The 26,829-nt window shown below is 32.5% G+C and overlaps 1 protein-coding gene across 1 annotated transcript in view; it reads left to right on the forward strand.

Annotated features, from left to right (window-relative positions):
* Positions 1-2,679: 2,679 nt before the first annotated feature.
* The window catches only part of LOC133174524 (uncharacterized), a 41,515-nt gene continuing 17,365 nt past the window's right edge, over positions 2,680-26,829 (forward strand). The window contains exons 1-8 of the mRNA XM_061309637.1: positions 2,680-2,848; positions 3,616-3,723; positions 4,468-4,537; positions 4,647-4,792; positions 5,039-5,089; positions 6,620-6,889; positions 13,548-13,826; positions 18,368-18,646. Of these exons, the coding sequence (XP_061165621.1) occupies positions 4,708-4,792; positions 5,039-5,089; positions 6,620-6,889; positions 13,548-13,826; positions 18,368-18,646 (964 nt within the window). The 5' untranslated portion in view covers positions 2,680-2,848; positions 3,616-3,723; positions 4,468-4,537; positions 4,647-4,707. The remainder of the gene's footprint in view (positions 2,849-3,615; positions 3,724-4,467; positions 4,538-4,646; positions 4,793-5,038; positions 5,090-6,619; positions 6,890-13,547; positions 13,827-18,367; positions 18,647-26,829) is intronic.

Consider the following 26,829-nt stretch of genomic DNA (forward strand, 5'->3'; position numbering starts at 1 on the left):
GAAAATTGACTACTTCCGGTCGAGATCAGCTGGATGTCAGATAAATGTCAATAAACACGATAATACGGCGGAATGCTGCTGGATTGTCGCTTGCAATTATTTTATTTCAATAAATTACAGTACTTGATGCTGATGAACAGCCCCACTGACACAAGAAACCCTTAAAGTAAGTCGGTATAATAGGTCCCAGGCGAAAGCCAACATGGTGGGTAGTAGTTAGAATAATCTAACTGTGTCTCGGGACAAGCCCTCACCACAGTTAGAATACGTCCCATATACTTGCAATGTAGGAAATCGGAGTGGATCCACTCCGAATTAAATGATTTTGAAGAATACTAAAGGAGTTACACTGAAAAAAACTACCAAATTAATCATAACAAACCTTTTTGAGATATTATATATCTTTTAACCTTAAAAAATAATCCATATAAATACGAAAATTCAACTCATTTTCTCAACGTTTTTTCCTCGATTCAAATTTAACGCCATGTTGACATTCGGAACTCTCTGGTTTTATCATAGAAAATGCACAGAGTACGAGTTATCGCCCGTGTTTATCTTGCAACATTGCCAATGCACGGAATTCTATCGTTAAACCGGGTCCGTAGGGTTAGGACAATGTCATTTTAACGATAGAGCGTTCTATCTAGGTGGGTAGTTGCAGGCCTTGTTGATTGGTAGACCTAGGTACATGAGGAGCGCCTATGGTATATATATATATATATATATATATATATATATATATATATATATATATATATATATATATATATATATATATATATATATATATATATATATATATATCATATTAACAGTAAGGACTTACATTCTTCCCGGTGTGTCAAACATACGTACATTTCAGATGCTATCATTTGTTTTAAATTTTAAACAAAATTATGATTTTTCTAGCAGAACTAAGAATAGATTACCCATGAGTTTGGAAGGCAAATGAGAGATTGTCATTAGTCTGTATTTCTTGTGTGTTTCTTAATGGTTGTCAGAGAATAGAAAAATATATTTGTACACAAATTAACTTGCTAAATATTTCTTGGGTCAGAGAAAAATTAACTTTTGATGTTTGTGTTTCAGGAAATAAAGGTATGTAGTTCTGTGAAAAAAAAAAAAAAAACAATAAAACGACAAACTGAACACTTTACGTAAGTCACTTACAGATCCTATTGTTGGGATCATTACAAAATTAATGTAAACAGATTCTGACCACTCTTCCATAAGGTTGGATACCGGTACTCGGTACCAATACCGTACCGAATAGTTACTTCAAAAATACCGGTAAAATCCGTTTCATTTAATACCGGTACTAATAACCGTACTATTTCTTGACCTTAGAAACATTTTAATACATTCAAAATGATTTAAAACTTGCTAAAATAGAATTCTCCGCACATTGAAAGGGTAGGCTAATTAACAAAATGGATGCTTAGTATGACTTTTCACTTGCTTTCGACTGCCGATATTCGAGGTAAATCAGTACGTATTTCTCTTTTATAAAAAAAAAATGAATACATTAAAATAATCGTGTTTTAACTTAATTAATAAAAACTGAGAATAAATGTAAATTAAAAAGGCAAAATGTCGCAAAAATGTGATGTGCATTTCTATCCATCTCCTAATGTTTCGTTGTTTAGTGCGACCAAACAAAATGGGTCCTAGCAACCACGGAAGTTGTGTATACTTGTGATTATGTATCTATTCAAGTTAATTTTGAGATTCAATTTATTTGTTTTGTTAGTAATTTATTAAAAGGTTGAAATATAAACATAGTTTATAAGCTCGCTTTCGGTTATATAACATTGAAATGTTGATGATTGGTGAAAGCATATTTGTTATGAAATGAACCCTTATTCTCATTCATCAAGTCAAGGTATAGTACCGTATCGTTAAAAATACCGTATCGTTTCAAAAATACCGGTATGGTATCGTACCGTTTCATCCTTAACGGTATCCAACCCTACTCTTCCAGTGGTTATATATATATCAAGCACCCTCATTTGTGCCTTGTATCCTTGAGAAATTGTGTCTACAATTTACTGAATGCGAAATTTTTATGCCCCTGGATCGAAAGATCCAGGGGATTTATTGTTTTTGTCCTGTCTGTCTGTTGTCAACTTTAACCTAGCCCATAACTATTGCGCTGTCAAGGATAAGGCTTTAATATTTGGCATGAGTGTTCATTATGACAAGACCTTTCCATTGGTACAGAAATTTTTGATTATGTGACCTCAACTGTGACCTTTGACCTACATTTGAAAAACTTTGGCCATAACTATTGCACTGTAGTCTACGTCCCACTCCAGAATTGTTTACCATGCATCGGGTGCATAGTGTTTCACAAACACATCTTGTTATTTCTGTTTATAATGTTTTAGAATGTAATATGTAATCAGCTACAAGAAAACAAATAAAGACAATGGAATTCTACAACTTAATGACATCATCCTACTAATATTGTAGATCCAAAAAGACTCTTTAAAAATTTAGAATTTTAGCACATTTTCCACAATTTTTTTGATAAAATGTACCTCCATAAAACTCTTTTTTCCTGATGATTATTAAGTACATTATGTACCGTTAATTTTTTTTAAATTAATTAATTAATTAATTTTATTTGAGTGAATAGTTGAACTGAACTTATACTGACAGGATGAGGCAAATACGCTTCAAGTTATAGAAGTCGACATTTGCCCGAAAGACCAATCATCATGGGAGAAGGCATCACATGACTTCAACTGTACTACTCCAAACAGATACCAGTGTACTCCGAATGAAAATCTAACAGCGCTACTTGAATACTGTTATGATCAACCACCCACTTTGGTCGAGGAAGGTATTTCAACAAACCTTTTACAAAAGGGACACTTAATCTTATTTTACAATAGGTTTCATCATTTTACTTTTTCTAAATAAACACATTTGATAAACATGGCTTCAGAGATCGTGTCTGATTTGTCATGTAGAATCTGTTAATGATGTTGCGCTTTTAAATTAGGCCAAATAAATGTAATAGTATGCATTTACAGACTTTTCAGGTTGTTCATATGGTATGTTATTAAACGTAATAAATCTCAATAATTGTTTACATGTATGAAACATATAATTTATTACACATGTTAATTCTAGATACCCCGGGATTGATAAACAACGATGATCGCAGAGAGGTTTTTCCAATGTCTGGTTCACATTGTAATACACATGTATATTTATTCCTTTCCGTATCGGTTCTTTTAACACGTGATAAATGAACAAGATTGTTATGTTTAATCCGAAAAAAGTACATTGATTACAGATAGACAAGCACATTGGCTTTACAACGCAAAATAATTAAAATCTAACCTAAAAAAAGCAGTCATTTTGGTCATAAGTATAGGTATATTGAAAGGTTTGACACATGTAATAAGTTATTTTTGCCGCGAAAATTTTCCGCATAAAAGTTTGTTATAATTTCATAAATTTTAATAATAAAAACTTACACTCTAAATACCTAATTCACAGATTGAATATGTTTTTTATATATCTGAAGCTATATATAATGTCATGTTCGTCCATCTCTTTAAAAAGTAGAGGTTCAAGCATAACAAGCTTATATATTTGTAGGTTATTGTTGGATCTTATTAAATTCCCATTTCACTGACACATACAGCTGTGCTGGATTCACAGATGGATGTCCAAATAAAACCTACAGAAGCAACGAACTTTATAAATGTTTGTATAATTGTTTTGGTGGTATCTTAGATGCTATTATTTCTATAATTGCTCTAAGAAATGCTGGGAATTGTAAAATGTTCACTGTATTTTTATTTTGGATTTTTAGAAGCTTGTTTAAGGTCATGTTACATATAGGTCACTTTGACATTCATGTTTTTTTTTTTTACTTTGCACTTAGAAAAACATGTTTATCAATTACAAGCTTTTTGATACTGTGGTTTCATCAATATTCGTTGAGCACCAATTTTCGAGGATTTCGTTGTTGGGCAGATCCACGAACTTAAATGTTCATTGATTTTCGAAATATATTATTCATTTATATAGGCAATGCTTTTGTCCACGAAATTACGTATCCTCGAAAACATCTGTTTTACAAAATACACGAAAATTGATGCCAACGAAAATTGATGAAACCACAGTAAGCTTTGAGCTTAAGATAACATTTTCTAGCGACTTTAATCTTGGGTCAAGTTTACATGTATAGCATTTTTATCATATCAGTATTTCAACACTGAATAAAATGTAGCTCAGATAAGAAAGGTTTCAAAAGCATTCCTACTCATATTTTGTGATTGCTAGGATTGAAACTTTGCATGTTTTACTCTAAATAGTTCCAGATGATGTCATACAAAACATACACGTGGATGAATATAATTTACGAAGGAAATTAAAAATCAAAAATATTCTACTTTAACAATCGTTATTTGGCTTTCAATTTCTTTTTTTGTTCATGTATTGCAGATCAGGAATGTCTTCTTCTTAACAAATCGGAAGGATGTTACTTGGCTGATGCAAAATGCACAAGCCGGGGGTATAAACAATAATTTAATCAAATTAGGTTTTCTTATTTCATAAAAATCTTCAGATTAATGTACTGGACCAAGTGCATGTTTATGTTTTCAGTTCTTTTCATTTTTTAGGAAAGTGAAAACAACACCATCTACAATAAAACCATTACCAGATGATAGTTCTTCTTTAGAAATGTTAATTGGAGTAATAATTTCTTGTGTTCTTATCATTATCATCGTCCTTATTGCATCAATATTTATAGCAAGGAAATTTAGAGGTATGAAATATTAAATAAAAATTTACTAGATGGATAGATAGGATGGATGGATGAATGAATGGATTGGTGAATGGAGGTATAGATAGGTGAATGGATTGATGGATAGATAGATGGACGGGGAGATTGATTGATGAGTGGATGTCATTTCTCTGGGTGACTTGTAACGAAAATCAAATATTTCAATCATGCACAAAATGTTATTTGATTACTTCAATATCATTTAATATTTTTTCCTTTGAATTACAGTTTGTAAAAGTCACGAGAGCGGTCATGGTGAAGAACACTGTTTGCTTTCGGGTGATAAAACATACTTTCATACATTGTTCTTTTTTGAAACTATAACTTGTTAATTCACTTATTTTGATAGAAATATCACTTTATCACATTTTTTAGCTCACCTGAGCTGAAAGCTTAAGTGAGTTTTTCTGATCACATTTTGTCTGTAGTCCATCTGTCTGTCCATCTAGCTGTCCGTCTGTAAACTTGTAACATTTTCGACTTCTTCTCCAGAACCACTGGGCCAATATCAATCAAACTTGCCACAAAGCATCCTTGGGTTAAGAGGGTTCAAGTTTGTTCAAATGAAGGGCCACGCCTTCTTCCAAGGGGAAATAATTAAGGATTGGTAAAAATTTGATGTTGTCTTTTAAAAATCTTCTTTTCAAGAACCTTTGGGCCAAAAAAGTTGAAACTTATCTGAAACCTTCAGTACATAATGTAGATTCAAGTTTCTTCAAATCATGACCCATGAGTGTAGGGTGGGGCCACAATGGGGGATCAAAGTTTTAAATAGGAATATGTAGAAAAAAATCTTTAAAAATCTTCTTCTCAAAAACAACAAAGTCACAATTAGTCATATTGATATGGAATCATCCTCAGGTAGTGTAGATTCAAGTTTGTTTAAATCTTTACCCCGGGTGGTAGGTTGGGCCATAATGGGGGATCAAAGTTATACATAGTAATGCATAGGAAAAATCTTCAAAAATCTTTTCAAGAACAGGAAAGCCATGATCAATCATATTGATATGGAAGCATCCCCAAGCATTGTAGATTCAAGTTTGTTCAAGGAATCCTCCAGTAGTAGGGTGGGGCCACAATGGGGGATCAAAGTTTTACAAAAGAGCATAATTATTATATAGGAAATATCTTTAAAACCTTCTTCTTAAGAACAAAAAAGCCTTCATTAGTCAAATTGATATGGAAGCATCCTTAGGTAGTGTAGATTCAAATTTGTTCAAAGCACGAATCCCCACCCCCAAAGTAGGATGGCAGACATCTTCAAAATTCCGTTTTCAAGAACAGCAAAGCCATGATTAATTATATGAACATAGAAGCATCCTCAGAAAGTTAAGGTTCACTTTCATTCAAAACATGGCACCTGGGGGTAGGGTGTGCCTAGAACAGGCGATCAAAGCTTTACATATGAATATATAGGAGAAGAAATCTGCTGACGAAGAACAACAGGGCCATATTGACTCAGGTGAGCGTTGTGGCCCATGGGCCTCTTGTTTGCTAACTGTGTTTAACCTATTGAAAACCATTACTTCTACATGTTACTGTTTTTTTTATTCAAATGCATTTCTTTTGATTTTAATTTATAATTTCGCTAATACGTTCACGATGGTATCAAAACATACTTATTTTTTTTAACAAATATACACGTTAATCATGATGGAAACACAAAGACATTTTTTTATTTGCTCAGAATCTGGAACTCATTAACCTGCTTTGCTTAACATGTACGTATTTATTGAAAATAAAAAAGTAGCTATGTTTTCAAATCAATAATAATCATTTTGGTTTTTATGTTAATTGCTTTTCATTCAGAACATAAGGTAGAAGCAGTTGGGGAAAATGTTGTGTTGCGATGTCTACTTCCTGTGAATCACAGGATCATTCAAACACGGAATATTATATGGTCAAAAGATGGAAAGAAAATCAACTTTAAAAACGCAACGGAAAAATACAGTTTTGCCGAGGATAAGCAAGCCCTTGTCGTTAAAAATGCAGGTCGTCTTGATTCTGGGGAATACGTTTGTTGTATTAAATACGCATGCAAATGTAATGGGATGGATGAGAAGAATACATTTATTCTAGGTATTTCTATTTTATGTTTGAAGTACACAATATCTTGAAATAAGTAACTCCTATATCAAAATAGATGTTCATGATCCTCTGTGCTTGTACTAAATCTTGGAAACAGCAGCGTATGCTAAAAGAGTGCCACTCTAAATTATCGTCTTATTCACACAGGCACACACCCTCCCACACACCCACACGCACGCGCCCTTTTAAGATCCAATCATTTTATGATATTTATTAACTTAAATTAGAAGGTTTATTTATGTTCTTACGAGTTCTGTGAAAGATTTAAGTTTGATAAAAGCAGATACGAAACCATTTTTCATGTCAGCAAACATTTAATTTGGGGAAAAAAAACTTTACCAATGTGTTGTACATGCATGTATCGTTGTCATTATTCCTAATAAAAATCTTTATGTAATTGAAATTTAAATCATTACATTTTTAAATGTGTGAAATTTGTGGTAAAGATGTTTTCTAAATTTGTGGTAAAGATGTTTTCTAAATTTGTGGTACAGACGTTTTCTAAATTTGTGGTAAAGATGTTTTCTAAATTTGTGGTAAAGATGTTTTCTAAATTTGTGGTAAATATGTTTTCTAAATTTGCTTCCAACAGACGAAGGATTCCATAACTCGATGGATATAATTTTATAATTTGAAATTGTGCTATGGATACTACATGTTAAATTTTGTCTACAAAGTGATTAAAAATTCTTACTTTTATAATTTTTCCATTTGATGACGGATTTTCTTATTGTTTTGTGGTGAAATACCACGTTTGGCAATTGAGGTAAATGATAGAATAAAATCGTATCTACAAATTTTAACAGCATTTGATATATTTCTGTAAATGCATTACCTATATTTTGACACTTACAATGAAAGAAAGGCAAATAATAATACTATTTTTGACTATAACCTTGACATAGAATCTTAATTTTTGAACAGATATCTGGCGTAGGCTTCCCAATTGAAAATCGTTCATCTGTTTGTTTGTTGTTGTTGTTTTTTTTTTTGTTCGTTCGTTTGTTTGTTTGTTTTTTTGTTTGTTTTTTTTTTTTTGATAGTGTAAAGTGAAAATAAATGATTCTGCCTATTATAGGCTTGTAAGGTTTAACAGGTTAAAGCGTACTACACTTCAAAATTCCCCATTTCGGCAGAGGAAAATTATAGTTTAGCATTTGAAACAACTAATTTGGATAGGTAATATTCTCCTTTCATTATTTTATAAAAATTACACACATTCATGATCTCTTAGATGTTATAATCTTAAGAAAGAAAGTGTATTAAAGAAAAAAAAAATCTTGTATATAACAGACCTGGGCTATCTGGCGAAAAACAATTCACTACAATGTATAAATTTATTACTTCTGAACATTATGATCAATTCAATTATTTATTTATTTATTTATTTATTTATTTATTTATTTTTTTTTATGCATGAAAAAATTCAATATTGTGAACACGAGCATCATTTATAAAAGACATTCATAAAATGATATTGTTATCATAGTTTTATATGTTACATTATTTCTAACATCACGATTTTTGCAAGATATAATGACGACATTTATCATATTACTTTTTCCTAAATAAGTTCTTCACGAAACAATAAGGTTTAATAAGGTTTATTTACACCCTCAATTTCCAAAAATCTTCATGAAATGTGAAGGTAACGAACAGTGGTTATTCTCAAAAACTCATTTAAGCAATGCAAATTATGAGCATGACCAACTCAGACCCTTAAAAGCAGAGGTAGGATCAGGTGCCATAGAGTAATAAGCATCCTTTGTCGACCAGTCATACCCGACGTGGAGTCCTTTTGATATTTTGATTAATTATATTGACAACTTTCATATCTTGATTTGCTATAGGAAAAATAATTTACTCATTTACTCACTATAGAATAAACTTTAATATTAATTTTTTTTAAAGACTTTGGATTTGTTCTTCACCATATATAGTTAATTATAGTACACAGTTGTTTTGTTTACTAAACTAAGTTCAATTAAGTATAATGTAGTTTAGAAAACTATCAACATATTCACTTCGAGTAAATACATGTGGAATGGAATTTGATTTAGTATAGAAAAAAGTTTCAATTTTTAGGTCACCTGAGTCACTCAGGTGGCCTATTGCTATCTGTTTTCGTCTGTCGTCGTTCGTCTTAAACTTTTGAACATTTTTAGCTTCTTCTCTGGAACCACTGAACCAAATTCAACCAATTTTGGCATATAGCATCTATGGGTGAAGGGGAGTAAAAATTGTGAAATCCACGGCCCCTGAACCCCTGGGGCATGAGGGTAGGGGCTAAAACCATCAAAATTAATGCAATCTTTAAAAATCTTCTCCTTTACTTCTGTACATCAATCAGTCAAACTGTTGGCATGATTGTAATAAGCATTGAGCTCTCTACCAAAATTCTGAAATTCATGGCCCCAGGGCCAGGGGTTCTGGTGCTAGGGCACATATAAAAATTATATAGTGAAAATGCATTAATTCTTTAAAAATGTTCTCCTCTGCTCCTGGGTATTAAGCCGATGAATTAAGTACATAGTTATAATGAGCAAGAGTGCCTCTTCCAAAATTGTGAATTTCATGGCCCCAGGGTCAGGGGTTCTGGTGTTAGGGCAGAGCTCTAATGATTATATAGTGAAAATGCATTAATTCTTTGAAAATCTTCTCTTCTGGTCCTGGGTATTAAGTCAATGAATTAAGTACATAGTTATGATGAGCAAGAGTGTCTCTTTCGAAATTGTGAATTTCATGGTCCCTCTTGGTGAGGGGTTCCATGTGTGTGTGTGTGGGGGGGGGGGCTGCTTATTTTCTACATACGGAAAATAAATGAATGCTTTGAAAATCCTCTCTGCTCCTGGGTATTTAGCTGATGAACTAAGTACATAGTTATGATGAGCAAGAGTGCCTCTTCCAAAATTGTGAATTTCATGGCCCCTGGGTCAGGGGTTCCATGTTTTGGGGGGGGGGGGGGGGCTTATTTATTATATACTGAAAATAAATTAATGCTTTGAAAGTCTTCTCCTCTGCCCTTTGGTAATTAATTAAACAAACTAAATACATAGTTATGATGAGAAAGGATGCTTCTTCCATAATTTTGAATTTCATGGCCCCTGGGTCAGGGGTTCTTGAGCTTGGGTGGGGTTCTAATGATTAATTAGCAAAATGCATTAATGCTTTGAAAAACATCTCCTCTGCCCCTGAGTACTAAGCAAACAAGCTAAATGCAATAATATCAATGTAAATACTTGTATTAAATTTAATTATAAGTAAATGTGCCTTTTCTTTGCTTGTGGGTATCTAGGAGGCAGAGTACACAATTGTGATGTGAAGCAAATGAGAGTTACTCCCCTTTGCTAAATATTGTTAATCAAGAAATCCTTGTATATAATTTAATTAACAGGTTATTTGATTGAATGAGAATACAAGAAAGAATTTTAAATATAAATGGAAACAAAATAAAAATGAATGTTTGGTTTAAATGAGCAAAGTATGCTCAAAGTCAGATTCTTGCCTGGAAAGCAGTATAAAAGATTGACATAAAGATTATTAATATATTTAGCAAAAGTTGTAATTGTGCACAGTATGTATACACTGTGGTGATCTAAGTTAGTGTCACTTGTAGAGGAGTTGTGGTTGACAGGAGACTGAATGTTGTTTTATACCTTATCAAAGTGAACAAAGAATCACAGAGAGCCAGAGTGACTTATTGTAATTAGTGACAAATGGCAAATAACCACGTTGTATATATCCAAGTCTGTGTGTTCTGAATTGTAGCACTAGGCAAGTGACAAAAACATATCTGTATATATTGAATACCTTAAATAATAGGCAAGTGTTCTTTGTATTTGTATATTTTGCATTCATTATCATCCCTGAAAGACTTGGGAAAACCAAGTATGATCCAAAGGAGATCAATCGGGTCTAGCACGTTACAATAAGCAAGGGTATTTTTACCAGATTTTTAGCTCACTTCGACGAAGTCGAGATGAGCTCATGCTATACCCCCGACGTCGGCGTCCTGGTTAAAGTTTTAGAAGCAAGTCCATTCCCAAGTAACTATAAGCCCTACCTGAACCAAACTTGCATGGATGATGCATCTAGGGATGGACACTACCACACTTGCTTCGGGTGCTGGATCTGACCTAGATTTTCCAGATGAGTAACCAGGTTAAAGTTTTTGGAGCAGGTCTTTTTCCAAATAACTATAAGTCCTACTTAAGCCAAACTTGCATGGATATTGATCTTGGGATGTACACTAACTAGAAAAAATATGATGTGAGATTTGCCTTACTTATAGATAACATTCGTCGAGGTGAGCTTCGTAATCTTTGATTACCTATGTTTGAAATTCTTGGGCAACATTGCTTTGTCTATCAGTTAATTTTGTTTTATACTTCCATGGATCGTTTTGTGTTGTATTATACTCAGGTGACGTAAAGGCCCTTGGGTCTCTTGCTCACTATACTGAAAGATATCGAACTTCACAATTTCACTATAGAGAGAAATTTGAAACTTTAATTTACTACAATGAATACAATAGAAATATAGAAAATCTTCGATATTTTGGTTTTTGTGTCGCCTGCAAAGCTAAACTTACGGATCACTTTACCAAGCGTCTTCTGTCTTTCTTTTCGTCTGTCTGTTTGTCACACCTTATATCTCAAGAACTGTAGGAGGTATGGATTTCATATTTTGCACATATATTGTTAGCACTATGGTTTTTGTAAAATACCATGGTTACCGACCTAGTAACCTTTGACCTACGTTTTAATACAGTTTATTGTACCAATAAAAGCACATTTTATTTAACATTTAAAAGGTTTGTCTATGCTATTTAGTATGTGCAATGTTTGCCATTAAACATTATAAAAAATACCAGTGTTAGAGACCATTTGACCATGACCTTTAACCTACTTTGCAAAATAAAATCTGAATTGCTTAATGTTACTTATTCTTTTGAATTTTGAGAGGCAGGAGTTTGATAATTAGCATTTAAGTCACATGTTTACGCGTGTATGAACTGTACTTTGAAACTGCATGATATACAATAACCACACAAGCTGATATTTATAAATACTATGAAAATACATCGGGATCGGTTTTCAAAAATGGATCGTTGTAGACTGATAATTGCTATAAAGACAGGTTCAAAACAACTTCGGAGGACTGTTTGAAAGGCGTATTAATAATCATTTGTAATAATTTCAAATTTTTATTTATTCTACATATAGCTTTGATGGTTAGAGAAATATATTTTTATTTGATTATCAGATTCTGTATATCGCAGTCTAATTATCTGTGGATGTTTTTATTCTTTGCAGGCAATTATCCAAGAACTATAATGCTAGGAGCAAGTAAATAGCTAACCAAGATTAAATTTATTTGCATTTATAATGATGCTATAAAGCAGGCGAAACAATCATTCTTAGAATGCTACTTACGTGGGGTGATCAAAAAGTTCGAAAACCATCTCTATATTTCCAAAACCACAATTCAGATCAGAATGAAACTTGGCACACAAATAGTTATAAACATATTCTGTAAATAGCAGATGTTATGTAATGTTTTGGTCCATATTTATGATGTCACAATGTAAAAATGGAGTCAATATGTAAGTGATAGTGCCCAGTGAAAGCATGATGGGGACGAGATGTGTCATTAGTTGAGCAATTTATATGAAATATCGCAAAGTTACAGATAGAAAAATAGTTAAATATCTTAACAATAAAGTAAACCATCCTTAAAATATCATTTACTTTAAAAAAAATTTAACATATCAGATATGATAAAGAGAACACGCCCATACTTGATTCACATTAAAAAACGAAGCATCCAAGACGGAGGAGTCGGGTTGTGATGATCACCATGCTCGTTCTGGTAAAATATATCCATTCATCCTATTGTCGAGATTTGGCAATTCGTGACAAATGGACTATTTCTGTTTTAAAAAATAACCTGCACGGTAACAGATATGACTCGGAACAATCAAATCTTTTAGCTGTTTGAACAGAACGCTACGGAGCATGTCAAGCGACCACCTGGACCACGTGTTTCGCACATGGGCAGAAAGGTGGCAGATGTGCTTTATAACCGGATGGGACTACTTTAAAATATGATACATACTCAATCTAATTTTATATCTTTAATGTTAGTGGTTCAATTAGTTTGCGAACTTTTTGATCACCCCTCGTATAACTAATTGTAGTATTTTATAGTTTACTATACACTGTAGCTACATGTAATTAGTATTCCCCATTATACTATAGCTAATATAGTATTCCCCACTTGTTCCCATATAGGAAAGAGAATATCACTATCCATGACAACGTCTAGAATATTTTAGAACAATCTATCATAACCCCAAGAAGAATAAAACCCGGTGGATAGGGCATGGTAACAGAAAAACCAGAATCTGTATGTCAAGGTATAGATAACGAACAGTGATGAGGAGTGTAATTCATTTACAACACATACATGGACAACTGTTAGACATCATCCTTTTAAAAGACAACTATTCTCTTATGAACTTGAAAAATTCTATTAGAAATCTTCATTGCGCTTACGATAATTTTTGTTCACCCCATTGAGACCAAATCTAATTCAGTTATCCCTCTGCACCACAATGCAGTATATATTTATTTTTCTTCCATTTTAGAACCCCCAAGCATAACTCTGGGAGAAATTAAAACAGATGGAGAAGAGGTCGTACTTGAGTACGCAGTGTTTGTATCTAAAGATTGCAAACCATTGACCTCCATGTCCTGGAAAAGAAATGGTTGTGATTTGATATTGTCCGGCGAGTCAGAAAATTATTCTGGGGGAACATTGGATGATTCCTGCCTAAGAATTTGCTGTATCAAAGAGGATATTTTTGGCACATACGAATGCACTGTTCAAAATAAATTTGGTGAAATGACAATTCACAAAACATTAGGTAATACTTTTTTATTTCTAATTAGAAATAAATTCACAAAGTTAAACATCCAATTTCTTGTAATATCAAACTTCATTTAACATGACAAATGTTTCATGAACATTTCTATTATCTGTTGAGTGTTTTCAATTCTTTCTTCTTGATTCTGATTTCCACACTCAAAAACGTGCTTTTAGACCTCAGTCACCACTCTCTTCAAGAAACGTTCGGTACCGAAGCGATTGATTCCGTTCCAAAAAGAAAACGTATCGCAAAACCCTTTAGACTGCTTTAATGATTAATACTCAAAACATTCATAATAACGCAGGGTTACGGATTATTATTCCCAAAATTTTCTTTGGAATTATTGTGTACTAATCTACTTCATAACAATTAACATATCCTCAATATTTTAATATTATCGACTATGTATCCATCTTAGCACTTTATTTGTTAACAAGAAAAGTAATGAATAAAGTTTAGGTAAACTTCGTCCATTCGCAACCCCATTTTACAGCCAATTAAACTGTTACAGTCCCTGAAACGTTCTACTTTCCCACTTGAACGGTGAGCGAACGCTGAACGAACGGTGAACGAACGCTGAACGAACGCAGAGCGAACGGTGAGTGAACGATGTCTGAACGCTGAACGCAACTTGGTGAACGGTGAGCGAACGCAGAACGCGAACGGAGCGGAAACGCGAGCGCAAAGTGAACGGTGAACGAACGGTGAACGCAAGATGAACGATTTATTCGGAATGCCTCTGATCTTTTCCTTGCATTGAAACTATTCCATTGTATTCTAATGCCTGGTGCTAAAAAAATAAATGAATAATAAATAAATAAACAAATCAATGAAAATTGTCCTAAGAAAGACGATACATACACGTTAAGTAAAATTATTAATTTAAGTTTCTTACAGTATTTTCTGCACATATGCACGATGTTTAAATTCAACTTTTTAATTACACGATTTTTATCGCTGTAAAACATTGTAATTGTTTCTGAACACTGTAGTATAACAGATGAAATTAATCTAGTTGTAAAATAAATATGTTTGTTCTTATTTAATATATAAAATCATTACAAATAATGTGGATTTTAGAAGAGAAAACTACTGACATATAGAATGAATGACAACGGTTGTAACAACCATACAAGGCGATTCCGTGTAAAATAATGAGAAAAAAAATATTTTACAAAGGTATGTGGACGTATTGCATAAATACACTCGTATTTTAAAATTTTAATGCAATAATATATTTATGTGTCAGTTTTATTTTTTATGATGATTTATTCAGCAGACTTCTACATGTATCTGTAGACATTTCCCGGCCGTGATTATACTCGGACAAGATGATACAAAGAGGCATTCATATTATTTGTTATATATTAAATTTTTACAACTTGATATTAAAGTAATATGCTGTCATAATTTTTATTAGACAAATGAGAGAGAGAGAGAGAGAGATTCGGTTTTAGCCCCCCTCCTTTTCCTCAAATGTTTGTACCCATATTAAACAAAAATTCTAATTTTTTTCTAAATATATCAGGCAGTGAAAGTAACCATTTTCTATCAACAAATCCATTTGTTTTACAGTCATAATTGGTTTTTATTTTCCTGCTTCAAGTTCACACGAAGTCCACGTGCTTGACCTGTCAATCAAAATCATTCGACACTGTGCAGGTGTGAAAGTCTCTTCACACCGAAGGCAAAGTGTTAGTATTTCCAAGAAGTTTTAACATTTTTTCTTATCATTTCTAGATTTGATTCCAACATTTCTAAAAATAAATAAATAAATAAATAAATAAATAAATAAATAAAATGCTTTGGGAATAAACACTTGGAATGATTAAACCGCTTGAATTTGAAACATGCTCCTTAAAATATCACCGCCGGCACTTGTATATTTTGAACTACTATTGTTTATTGACTTTGTCTGGATGCATGTTTGTTTTGAGACTGAAATTTTTGTGCTACAAAACACATTAACCTCTTTTTAAATGTTAACTAAAATGTACTGGAAATGCTAACTAAGTAACCGATTTAGGGGAAGGGGGGGGGGGGTGTGCTCTTAATAATATCGAATGACAAACATATAAAGTTACGGTGAAAAATATCATTACTGAAGAATCACCTTGGTTATATAAATGATAATCATGTTATAAAGGCATTTCTCTCTATCTAATTAAAGCCTTTTATATGTAAAGTAGAAAAAAATTCTTTAATGTATTACATTTTAAACAAATATTTTTTCAAACCACACTATCAATTTAATTTCCTCTAAAGATATTTAATTAACTGGATATCCGCAGTACTGTTTATCATTCTCAGAACAAGTTCTAATATGTATTTCTGTATTATCCGAAAAAATGTGATAGAAATAAATATTTTCGCATTTTTGCTGCAGTTTGTAAATTAATTGCCTTCGATTATTATCTATCCATTAACGATTTGTCGTCTTTAACATAACAACAAAATGTTGCAGTGCTTGAAGTATCAGTATTTTGCCCGTATTTAAATTTAATTTTTCAGCATCGTTCTACATAGGTACATACATGTACTTATAACAACATTTATTTTCCAGATAAATTTTATAGATAACCTAACAGCTAAGTTAGAATAATAAAAATAAATATTGTACATAATTTTTTCCCCATGAAATAACGATTCTTTAAACACGGTATGTTATTTATTTAATTCAAAATCTGTAAATCCTTACTTAAAAAAAGATAAGTCCTTTCACTTCGGAGTTCCGAATGACACTGAAGACTGAGCGATAAGTGAACGCTGAACGCAAGGTGAACGCAAAGTGAACGAACGAAGAGCGAACGGTGAACGCTTTGTGAACGGTGAACGCGAGCGCACGGTGAACGCTGAACGCAAAACTGTGAACGGAGAGCGAACGGTGAACGCACGGTGAACGAACGGTGAACGCACGCTGAACGCACGCTGAACGAACGGTGAACGAACGGAAAAATGGAAAACGTTTCAAGGACTGTATACATTCTTTGACAGCTGATGTGAATGATGAGCATGAAGCGTCGTTCTTTTTGCATATTTACTTGCACGAAATTAAATTTGAAATACATTGTGAAATTAAATTAATATTTTATACTAAGTTTATGGAATTATAAGTTTCTAGTGAGTCAAACACCTAAACGATCAATTTAAAACTTTTAAAAGGAAAAAAATTACATTCATGATTGCTCAAAAATAAAACATGCTAAAACACTAATAATTGCCTATAAATACAGAAAAACATACCAATCATTTTTTTATCATTGTTCATTTGATCATTTATTCAAGAAAGCTTTATATATATATATATATATATATATATATATATATATATATATATATATATATATATATATATATATATATATATATATATATATAAATGAAGCAGCAGTGACAAGAACTGAATAAAAAGGGGAGGCGAAAAAGGCTGGAGGCAAATCAATAAAATTAAGCTCATTCATTCACAAGTGTAATCAGTGAAATGCTAAATAGTAATCATATTTGACTGGAGAATATACGAATATACTTTATAAAACAGGAAGGACTTTCTTTTTTTTTTTTCTTTTTTTTTTTTTTTTTTTTTTTTTTTTTTTTTGGTTACTGGATGTAATTTGAGATATTCAATTTATTTCCAAAGATGTTGAATGATAAGGCTATGATGTACAATGTGAAGGTAAAACGAGATGTTTGTGAAAGACTTATGTCCCCTTCCAAATAATTGGAATTTTTCTAAATCAAAGAGGCATAACTCTGTCGAAAATGGCTCGATCGTACCCAAAACAGAACTTGAGCTAGATATTTTTATGATAAATCTTTATACCAAATTTCATTTCAGTATGTGCAACCTCTGCGAAGAAAATGAACGGTAACTGCAAATAATTGGAATTTTCCTAAGTCTAAGTGGCATAACTCTGTCAAAAATGACTCGATCATACCCAAAACAGAATTTGACCTACTAGATATTCTTATGATAAATCTGTATACCAAATTTCATTTCAGTTAATGATTAGGGCCTCTGTTACATGTATAGAATCATCCTTTTTAAAATGACAATTGTTCTGATTTGAAATTGTAAATTCTTTCAGGACTGTCTATTTGCTAACGCGAAAAATTATTTTACCCAATTGACACCAAAACTTATCCGGTTTCGACTATACATTTCATCTTTATCTCATCTTTATCTTCCGTCGGTAGAGCGCTGCTCCGTGATCGGAAAGTCGTGTGTTCGAATCACGGCCGCACCTGACCTAATCGATGAAAAAAAGGTAGCAAATGTTCCTTCGCCAAGCGCTCGGGACTTTGAAGTGAAAGTTGCAGGTCTCTCGGATGAGACCTTAAAAATGGAGGCCCCGTGTCACGGTAGGCGTTGGCACGATAAAGAATCCTCACTGTTCAATGGCCCTGAGCTGAGTGTCGAGTAAAGGTCTAAATTTGAAGCCCCGCGCCGGTTTGTGGTGACGTCTCTATATGAGTGAAAAATTCTCGAACGGGACGTAAAATAACATACAATCAATCATCTCTATCTTTCTTCCATTTAGAACGCCCAAGCATAACTCGGGGGGAAATTAAAACAGATGGAGAAGAGGTTGTACTTGAGTACGCAGTGTTTGTATCTGAAGATTGTAAACCAACGACCTCCATGTCCTGGAAAAGAAATGGTTGTGATTTGATATTGTCCGACGAGTCAGAAAATTATTCTGGAGGAACATTGGATGATTCCTGCCTAAGAATTTTCTGTATCAAAGAGGATATTTTGGGCACATACGAATGCACTGTTCGAAATAACTTTGGTGAAATAACAATTCACTACACATTAGGTAATACTTTTTTTTTAATTTTATTTCTAAATAGAAATAAATTCACAAAGTTAAACATCTAATTTTTTGTAATATCAAACTTCATTTAGAATGACAAATCTTTTCATGAGCTTTTCTGAGGTAGAAGTCAGATTGAGTATTCTAATATTTTTCAGAAGATATAACTTAAAAAATTGTTAATGCTTGTACTGATAAATGATTAATTTTTTAATTATATAAGCATAACATAAGATTCTTGATGACCGTTATCAGTTGAGAGTTTTCAATTCTTTCTTCTTGATTCTGATTTGTACACTCTAAAAAGTGCTACTACACCTCAGAAACAAAGAGAACCACTCTCTGCAAGAAATGTTCGGTACCGAAGCGAATGGTTCCGTTCCGAAAACAAAACGCACTGCAAAACCCTTAGACTGCTTTAATCAAATAATCCGATTGACATACTACAAACCTTTATAATAACGCAGGATTACGGACTATTCCCAACATTTTCTCTGGAATTATTCTGTAATAATCTACTTCATAACAATCAACATAACCTAAACTTTATCATATCGTTTATGTATCCATCTTAGCAGTTTATCTGATAACAAGAAAAGTAATGAACAAAGTTTGGGTAAATTTCGTTCATTCACAACCCCATTTTACAGCCAACAAAACTGCTATACATTCTTTGACAGCTGATGGTATTGATGATCATGAAGTAGTCGTTCTTTTTTTAAATATATTTACTTGCATGAAATTAATTTTTTTTAAAAAAGTTGTTACATGTATTCGTTGTGAAAATAATTAATACCTGTATTTTACTCTAAATTTCTGCACTGATGCCATTTTACTTTTTAAAGCTTATAAGGTTTTTCATTGTAAAGTTTCAAGTGAGTCTACACCAAAACGATCAATTTAAAACCTTTAAAAGGAAAAAAAAAAAGAAACATTTAAGATTGCTTAAAAATAAACGAAAAACATACTAAAACCACTTATTCTTGCCCATTTGTAAAGGAAAAGAAAATAAATATTTTTTCATCATTGTTCGTTTGATCATTTACTCAGGAAAGCTTGATGTTATTTTTTTTTATAAACAAAGCAGCTGTGACAAAAAATTAATAAAAATGGGAGCCGAAATAAAAGCTGGAGGTAAATCAATAAAATTAAGCTTATTTATTTACAATAATAATATTGAAAATGTAAAATAGAAATTATGTTTGATTAAGATAAAAATACTGATATACGTTTTTAAAAAAGAAATGCCGGTATGCCGACAGCAACCAGATCTTCTTTCTCAAATTTGTTTCAGAGTGTAATTTGAATTGAATTTCTTCAATTCCCAGATATCGAATAATAAGGCTATGATGTACAATTTAAATTAATAAATAAAGGGACAACTAACCTAACGAAATAGATGTAAACTTGTGGAGACAGAATTAGAAATGAATTTAAAAAAAGGAAATGAATAACGAAATTGGTTGATACCAAAAATACCAATTTAAACAGGTAATATGCATGATTGTTTTTACTCAATATGAACAAATTGTTAAGAAAATGTGTGACAATGGCGTTTTATCTATATAAGATAAAGAGATTAACAAACATTAAGAGACCATGTCACTAATCATCACGTTTACACAATGTAATTGATGGAAATTTTTAAAATTGAGAAGTTTTGGAATTTTTGTGTAAATAATCTTTTTTAACACTTTTATGATTTCTGGTATTTTTTTTAATGATTGGCAAAATCGTTTCCATGGTAACCATATATGAAATTAAGTAAAATGCATGTTAAGTAAATTCAGATTCAGTCGATTTTCAGTACTTTTGCATAGTTCAACATATAAAAAAAAGAATAATGATAATAAATAACACTGCATGACTAAAACCATTAAAAAAAAAAAAAAAAAGAAAGTATTTTTATATTTTGTCTGCATGTTAACTAAAGGTATTTAATTTCTAATGGTTTTACTACCTGGACTTGTCTATTGTTGACCCTGTTTCAGTGATTAAATTCTCAAATCTGTAACAGGAAAATAAATATCTGATGCTGTTTTCAAAGATGTCAACATTATTACTGTTCAAGCAAAATTGAGAAGCATTTTTGGCTTGGTTGAAATTGAAGCGATGTTTTTATCGTAATGATGGGTACTTTTCCCATTTTTAATGTCCCTTGGAAGCTCTTCTGTGATAGAAACAAAGAAATATTGGCAACCTTTAGATGTTGTGGAGCACTGACCCAAGCCAGTCAAAGAAGATTCATGATATTTCAAGAAAGAAAAGTGATTCCTAAGCTTAGAATCTTGTCAACAACTAAAAACATATGCCCTACCAGGTAGTACATTTTTTTAAAAAAAATATTCATTTCTGAAAGCGATTGTTTTCTTCGTAATCTGAATCTTCCCTTTCTTTGTTCATAGTAAATACCTGTAAATTCCTAATAAATTTGTTCCCTTTGTTCATGATCTGAAAAAAAATCGCTACAAACTCTGCTTCAACTTATAAATAGTTTTTCTTTTCGCAGAACTATGTAGAAACTATAGAAATTACATTGATGAAATAATAAATGCAGTGGCAATCAACAGCTGATAAAGACAGATATCCAATCCATCGAAATTGATACAGTACTTCCTCTATGTACATATACTTATGACGGATTGTCTAACTATTTTGTTTATCAGCCATTTAACAGGTTCTTAAAGTTAAACATCAATTTTTAAATACATTAAAAAATTTCTTTGAAATTCAGGTGCTGATCAAAGATTTTTTTTTCCGGGAGAGGGGGGGGGGGGGGGGGGGTCTCACCAACTACACCAGATGCCAAATTTGGAGAAGTTGGCATACAAGAAAAATAAATAAAAAATATCCTTATAAGAGGAATATAAGATCTTTTCCGAAGTAAATTCCTTCAGATATATGAATCTGCTCACCAGTATAAGAGAGAACCATGTTTACTAGGTAAAGGTAATTTTTTCTGATACTTTTAGCTGAAAATCCCAGCCTACCTCCTCTAGGTCAGATCTGCACAGTGAAATTTCAAGATATCAATTAACTTCAAAGTTACAGAGACAAGTTAATTCATTTGCAACTAAAAGATAAAACATGAATATATTTAAAATGTATTTCTTTTATTATTTACTTTCTTATCATCTACAGTGGTCAAGAAAAACTTGTTAGTAACAGAGGTAAATTAAACAGAGTCTCTACATATTCAACAGAATATTACCGAAAGACTCAGAACAGAGATCTATAAACTAATAATTATTCATTTACTTGTTGTTTATGTCTCTGATCAAAAGAACAGAAATACAAGTACAGCCTATTTCATCATAATGTACATGTACATGCGCATGCATGTAAATTCTTCAAATAGTAATCCCTACAGTTTAATTCCCTCTCTCCATTCAAAAATGTTACTGTTTTATTTCCTACAATATTTTTCATTTTTCACAAAGTTTAATGAATTAATGTCATAGCATTTCGACATAAATAGTTAAATCACTTTTACAGAGAAAAAGAAGGAATTATCCATTGAAATCATTGGAATCAAATGGATCTTGTGATAATGTTATTATGTAAGTAATTATCATGCACTTTATAATAATTATTGTGTTTTATTTGTACTTTTTATCTCACCTGAGCTGAAAGCTGAAGTGATCACATGTTTTAGCTCAAGTGAGCTTTTCTGATCACATTTTGTCCATAGTCCGTGTGTCTAGCTGTTTGTCTGTCTGTCCGTCTGTAAACTTTTAACACTTTCGACTTCTTCTCACGAACCACTTGGCCAATTTCAACCAAACTTACAACAAAGTTTCCTTGGGTAAAGGGAATTCATGTTTGTTCAAATGTTGGGCCATGCCTTCTTCCAAGAGGAAATTATTAAAAATTAATAAAAATTAATGACATCTTTTAAAATTCTTCTTCACAAGAACCACTGGGCCAGCTAGGAAAGATGAAACTTATGTGGAAACATCTTTAGGTAGTATAGATTCACGTTTGTTCAAATCATGACCAGCAGGGGTAGGGCGGGGCCGAAATAGAAGTTTTACATAGGAATACATTGGAAAAATCTTTAAAAATCCTCTTCTCCAGAACCACTGGGCAAGGAAAGATGAAACTCATGTGGACACATCTTCAGGTAGTGTAGATGTCAGATTTGTTCAAATCATGACCCCCGGGGTAGGGTGGGGCCACAATGGATGATCAAAGATTTAGATAGGAATACATAGGGAAAATCTTTAAAAATCTTCTTCTCAAGAGCAGCAAAGCCATGATTGGTCATATTTATTTGGAAGCAACCTCAGGTAGTGTATATTCAAATTTCATCAAATCATGACCCCCGGGGTAGGGTGGGGCTACAATGGATGATCAAAGATTTAAATAGGAATATATAGGAAAAATCTTTAAAAACCTTGCCAAAGAACAGCAAAGCCATGATTGGTCATATTTATATGTAAGCAACCTCAGGTAGTGTAGATTCAAAGTTGTTCAAATCATGACCCCCCGGGTGTAGGGCGGGACCACAATGGACGAGCAAAGATTTACATAGCAATACATAGGAAAAATCTTTTAAAATCTTCTTCTTAAGAACATCAAAGCCGTGATTGGTCATATTTATTTGGAATCATCCTCAGGTAGTGTAAATTCAAGTTTGTTCAAATTATTACCCCCTGGAGTAGGGTGTGGCCACAAAAGAAGATAAACCTTACAGGAAAAAATCTTTTTAAAAACTTCTAAAGCCATGATTTGTCAAAGAAATATGATAGCATCCTCAGTTAGTGTAGAATCAAGTTTGTTCAAATCATCCCTCCTTCACTTAGGGATAGATTGATACCACTTACAAAATACTGAACTTTTAACCAAAGTGCTCAGATGATCGATGTGGTTCATGGGTCTCTTGTTCAGTATTAGTATGTATGTCCACCTGTAAACTAAATTTCGAATTCTTCTACAGAACCACTACGTCTATTTCAACCAAACTTGTCACAAAGCAAATGTGTTCAAATAACGTATTTCCTGAAATACGCCGGTGTCAAGTGTTTTAGTTCATGTCATCATGAATTTTCAAAAATCAAATTCGTTTTTTTTCAAATAAACTCATAGCGTACCAATAATAAGCAAAGTATTACTAGTGTGCAATATATTTCTTGGGAAAATTAACATCCCCAAGTCATGTGGATATGAACTAGGTTAAGAGGGGGGATCAAATATGGAAACAATTAAATTTCACATTATTCATTAAGGCTACATAATTTTATACATGTATGCAATCCAGAATATACATTTTGTGAGTGGATTCAAGATTGCATGTCATGGCCTCTTGATGCTAGGGTACAGCCGCAGTATGAACTTAAATGATCCATGGGAATATAAATGGGATTTTTTTAAGTATCTAAAAATATATGTGCTTAGGTGGCTCAAGTGAGCAGTGTTATTGAAACTCCTCTTATTTAAAAAAAAATAAGTGTAATTGCGAATTTGAGTCAATGGTAATATTTTAATCGTACTGAGATTAAAGAAAAAAATTTATCCTTAAAGATTTTCGATCTTTGTTCATTTCTTGTAAAATGTAGTTTGGGCAACTTTGTCAAATATTTTTTTTTTATTTTTTCAGGATTTTCAATAGCAATCAGATTCTCATGAAAGTTTATGGCCCCTAGAGAGTTAGGACACATGCATGACTGGAGGCAGCTAAGTTAAGAACCTCCATAGGAAATAAGCCTTAAAACATTCCGAGAAAATGAATGCAATTTTGATATTTTTTTTAAACAGCATCAGTTTTGATGAAATGGAATTTTCTATTTGCTTATGTATATATCGGGTCTCCGCTGAGTTTGGCCAAAGTGACGTCACTTACATCAGCTGTTTGTCACGTGGACAACTTTAAAATCAGAAGAAAAAAATATGTACGGCAACAAAAATAATTAAAAAAATCAACGATATACGGATATCTTTTCGCTATGAAATTGATTTTGCTTTCTTTGAGACAAATTCCTTAAAATGAAAAGTGTTTGGAGCACCTTCCTCATGCTCGGGAATTATGTTAGATTTAGCCATCTTCTGATAAACTTCCTAATATGCATTGAAATAATGTTAAATTATTGAATAAAGCAGCAGCGCTCAACCACCTCCCAGCACATTTCAAAACTGTACGGATAGTAGCTACAAGTGTTTAAATACTCATAATTTATTGAACTTTTGGGATTTTCCAGGGGTTGTGCCTGTCATTCTAGATTACTGTACAAGTGTGCATTACTACGGCTTTATATAAGGTCCATACATGTTCAATTTAATTTGACTATAAAATGTTGATTAATACATTGAAGAATATGTTTTTATTTTAGTAAAATCACGCTTGATTCATTAATTTTCATTAGTTGATGAAACAAGAATATCAGCTGTCTCGTTTAGAGTCATCATTTCGTAAGTTCTTTGGTCGATACAATGACCTTGTCAGCAAATACAATTTATCATTGAGTCAAATTCTGACTGACGTTTTTCATACTAATTGTTAGGCCATTATTAACACACTGAATTGTCGACGGATTTTTCCGTTATTTCCCGATCATGACCAGGAGAACACGGCGGGTGTGACCGATCGGCAGGGGATGCTCACTCCTCCATGGCACCTGATCCCACCTCTGATGTTTGGAGGTCTGTGTTTGCTCTGCTCCTATTTTGTATTGTATAATGGACTTTTGAGCTTGAATACTGTTCGTTATCTCCATATATTTCATTCACAAGATACGAAAATAGCTTGAACCACTCCTCAAGTACAGAGAAACTGTGTGTCAAACTAGTCAGTGACGTCATCTGAGTCACTGCAGCGAGATCAAGCTGGCTTTCATTCTACATTAGGATCGAGTTATATTGGCAAGATAAGTTACACATCGATTAATCTTTACATCACTTATAAAAAATTAAAATATTTTAGTGTGAATGAAAACAACATTAGCATTTATTCATCGAGATTCATTTGTATTGTTTTAACATGACGTCATAATTGTATCCCGAAGTTCTGCATAGGCTGACGTAAGTATGGGAATCCTAAACTAGCTGCGAGAAAGTGAGATGACAGAAGTATTATTATAGGACTCTCTGATTATACATGTACTCTTAAAAGTACAGTTTGAGATGATTTCTTTAAATGCTGTAACATGGACATAGCCCCATAAAGAACAATTAAACGGATTGAAGTTTTTATTAAACAAGAAATGACTATTTCTGAAAGATAATGAAATGCTAAATTTTAGGAAAAATTATGTAAAATTCAGACCTTAAAAAAAACAATGCTCATAAATAAATTTATATGCTTTTGTTTGAATTTTCATTGGAGTGTTGCCAATCGTTTTTGATAATTTAAGGATCAGCATTGTTCGCAGTACAGTTTAAGTGCGCAGTGGAAATATCGGCAATTTTTGTGATTAAAAATAAATTCTTAATCAGGATGGCGATTCTTTATAGTACTTTATTTATATCGGACAAATGTAATTATGGTTAATAACTACATTTTGAGGACGATAAGATTTCATATTTAGACTTGTCACGTGATGCGACAGTCACTTGATTTTAGCACATATATATTTGCAGTATTAAGGTCACCTATAAATTTCACTAGAAAACAAGACAAAACAGCATGTTATGGTAAGTTTTGATGTAGTTTGATGGTCTCCTACGGTTTAAAATAGCAAATCATTTCATTTGTGGTATTTAAAAGAAATGTTGGTTTTGTATGATATCATAGTTAATATTTCCTCTATAAATTAGGCTCCGCCCCCTTTTTGTAGCCTTAATTGTGCTGCGTTGTTATGGAACTCATTTGGTTCCTATGCTCAGATTACACATCGTATAGCAGGGTTCTTTTGCAGATGTAAAATTTGGCGTTTTGCTTGTTCAAAGGTATGCCGATAATTTTGGTGGAACTCTTTGTCGCGGACACAGAGTACATGTAACATGACGTTGCAAAAGAGAGGAAATTTATCTTCTAGATGAGTTTTTAGTGCGTTTAAAGTAGGTTTGAATACATATTTAAGAAAACGTTTGAGTAAAAACCAATACAAGATGAAATGTATATTGTTTAACAAAGGACTGATCAAAGTTATTTTTCTTGTATACAGTAGCTATACGCAAGGGTGCAAATTTAGCGCTTAAAATATGAGCGGTCTACTTCAAAACCGATAAAATAAACCAAAGTTAGCACC

The sequence above is a fragment of the Saccostrea echinata genome, unplaced genomic scaffold (genome assembly GCF_033153115.1).
Source record: "Saccostrea echinata isolate AGI-Se365-2 ecotype Australia unplaced genomic scaffold, CSIRO_AGI_Sech_v1 ptg000058l, whole genome shotgun sequence".
Classification (NCBI taxonomy): Eukaryota; Metazoa; Mollusca; class Bivalvia; order Ostreida; family Ostreidae; genus Saccostrea; species Saccostrea echinata.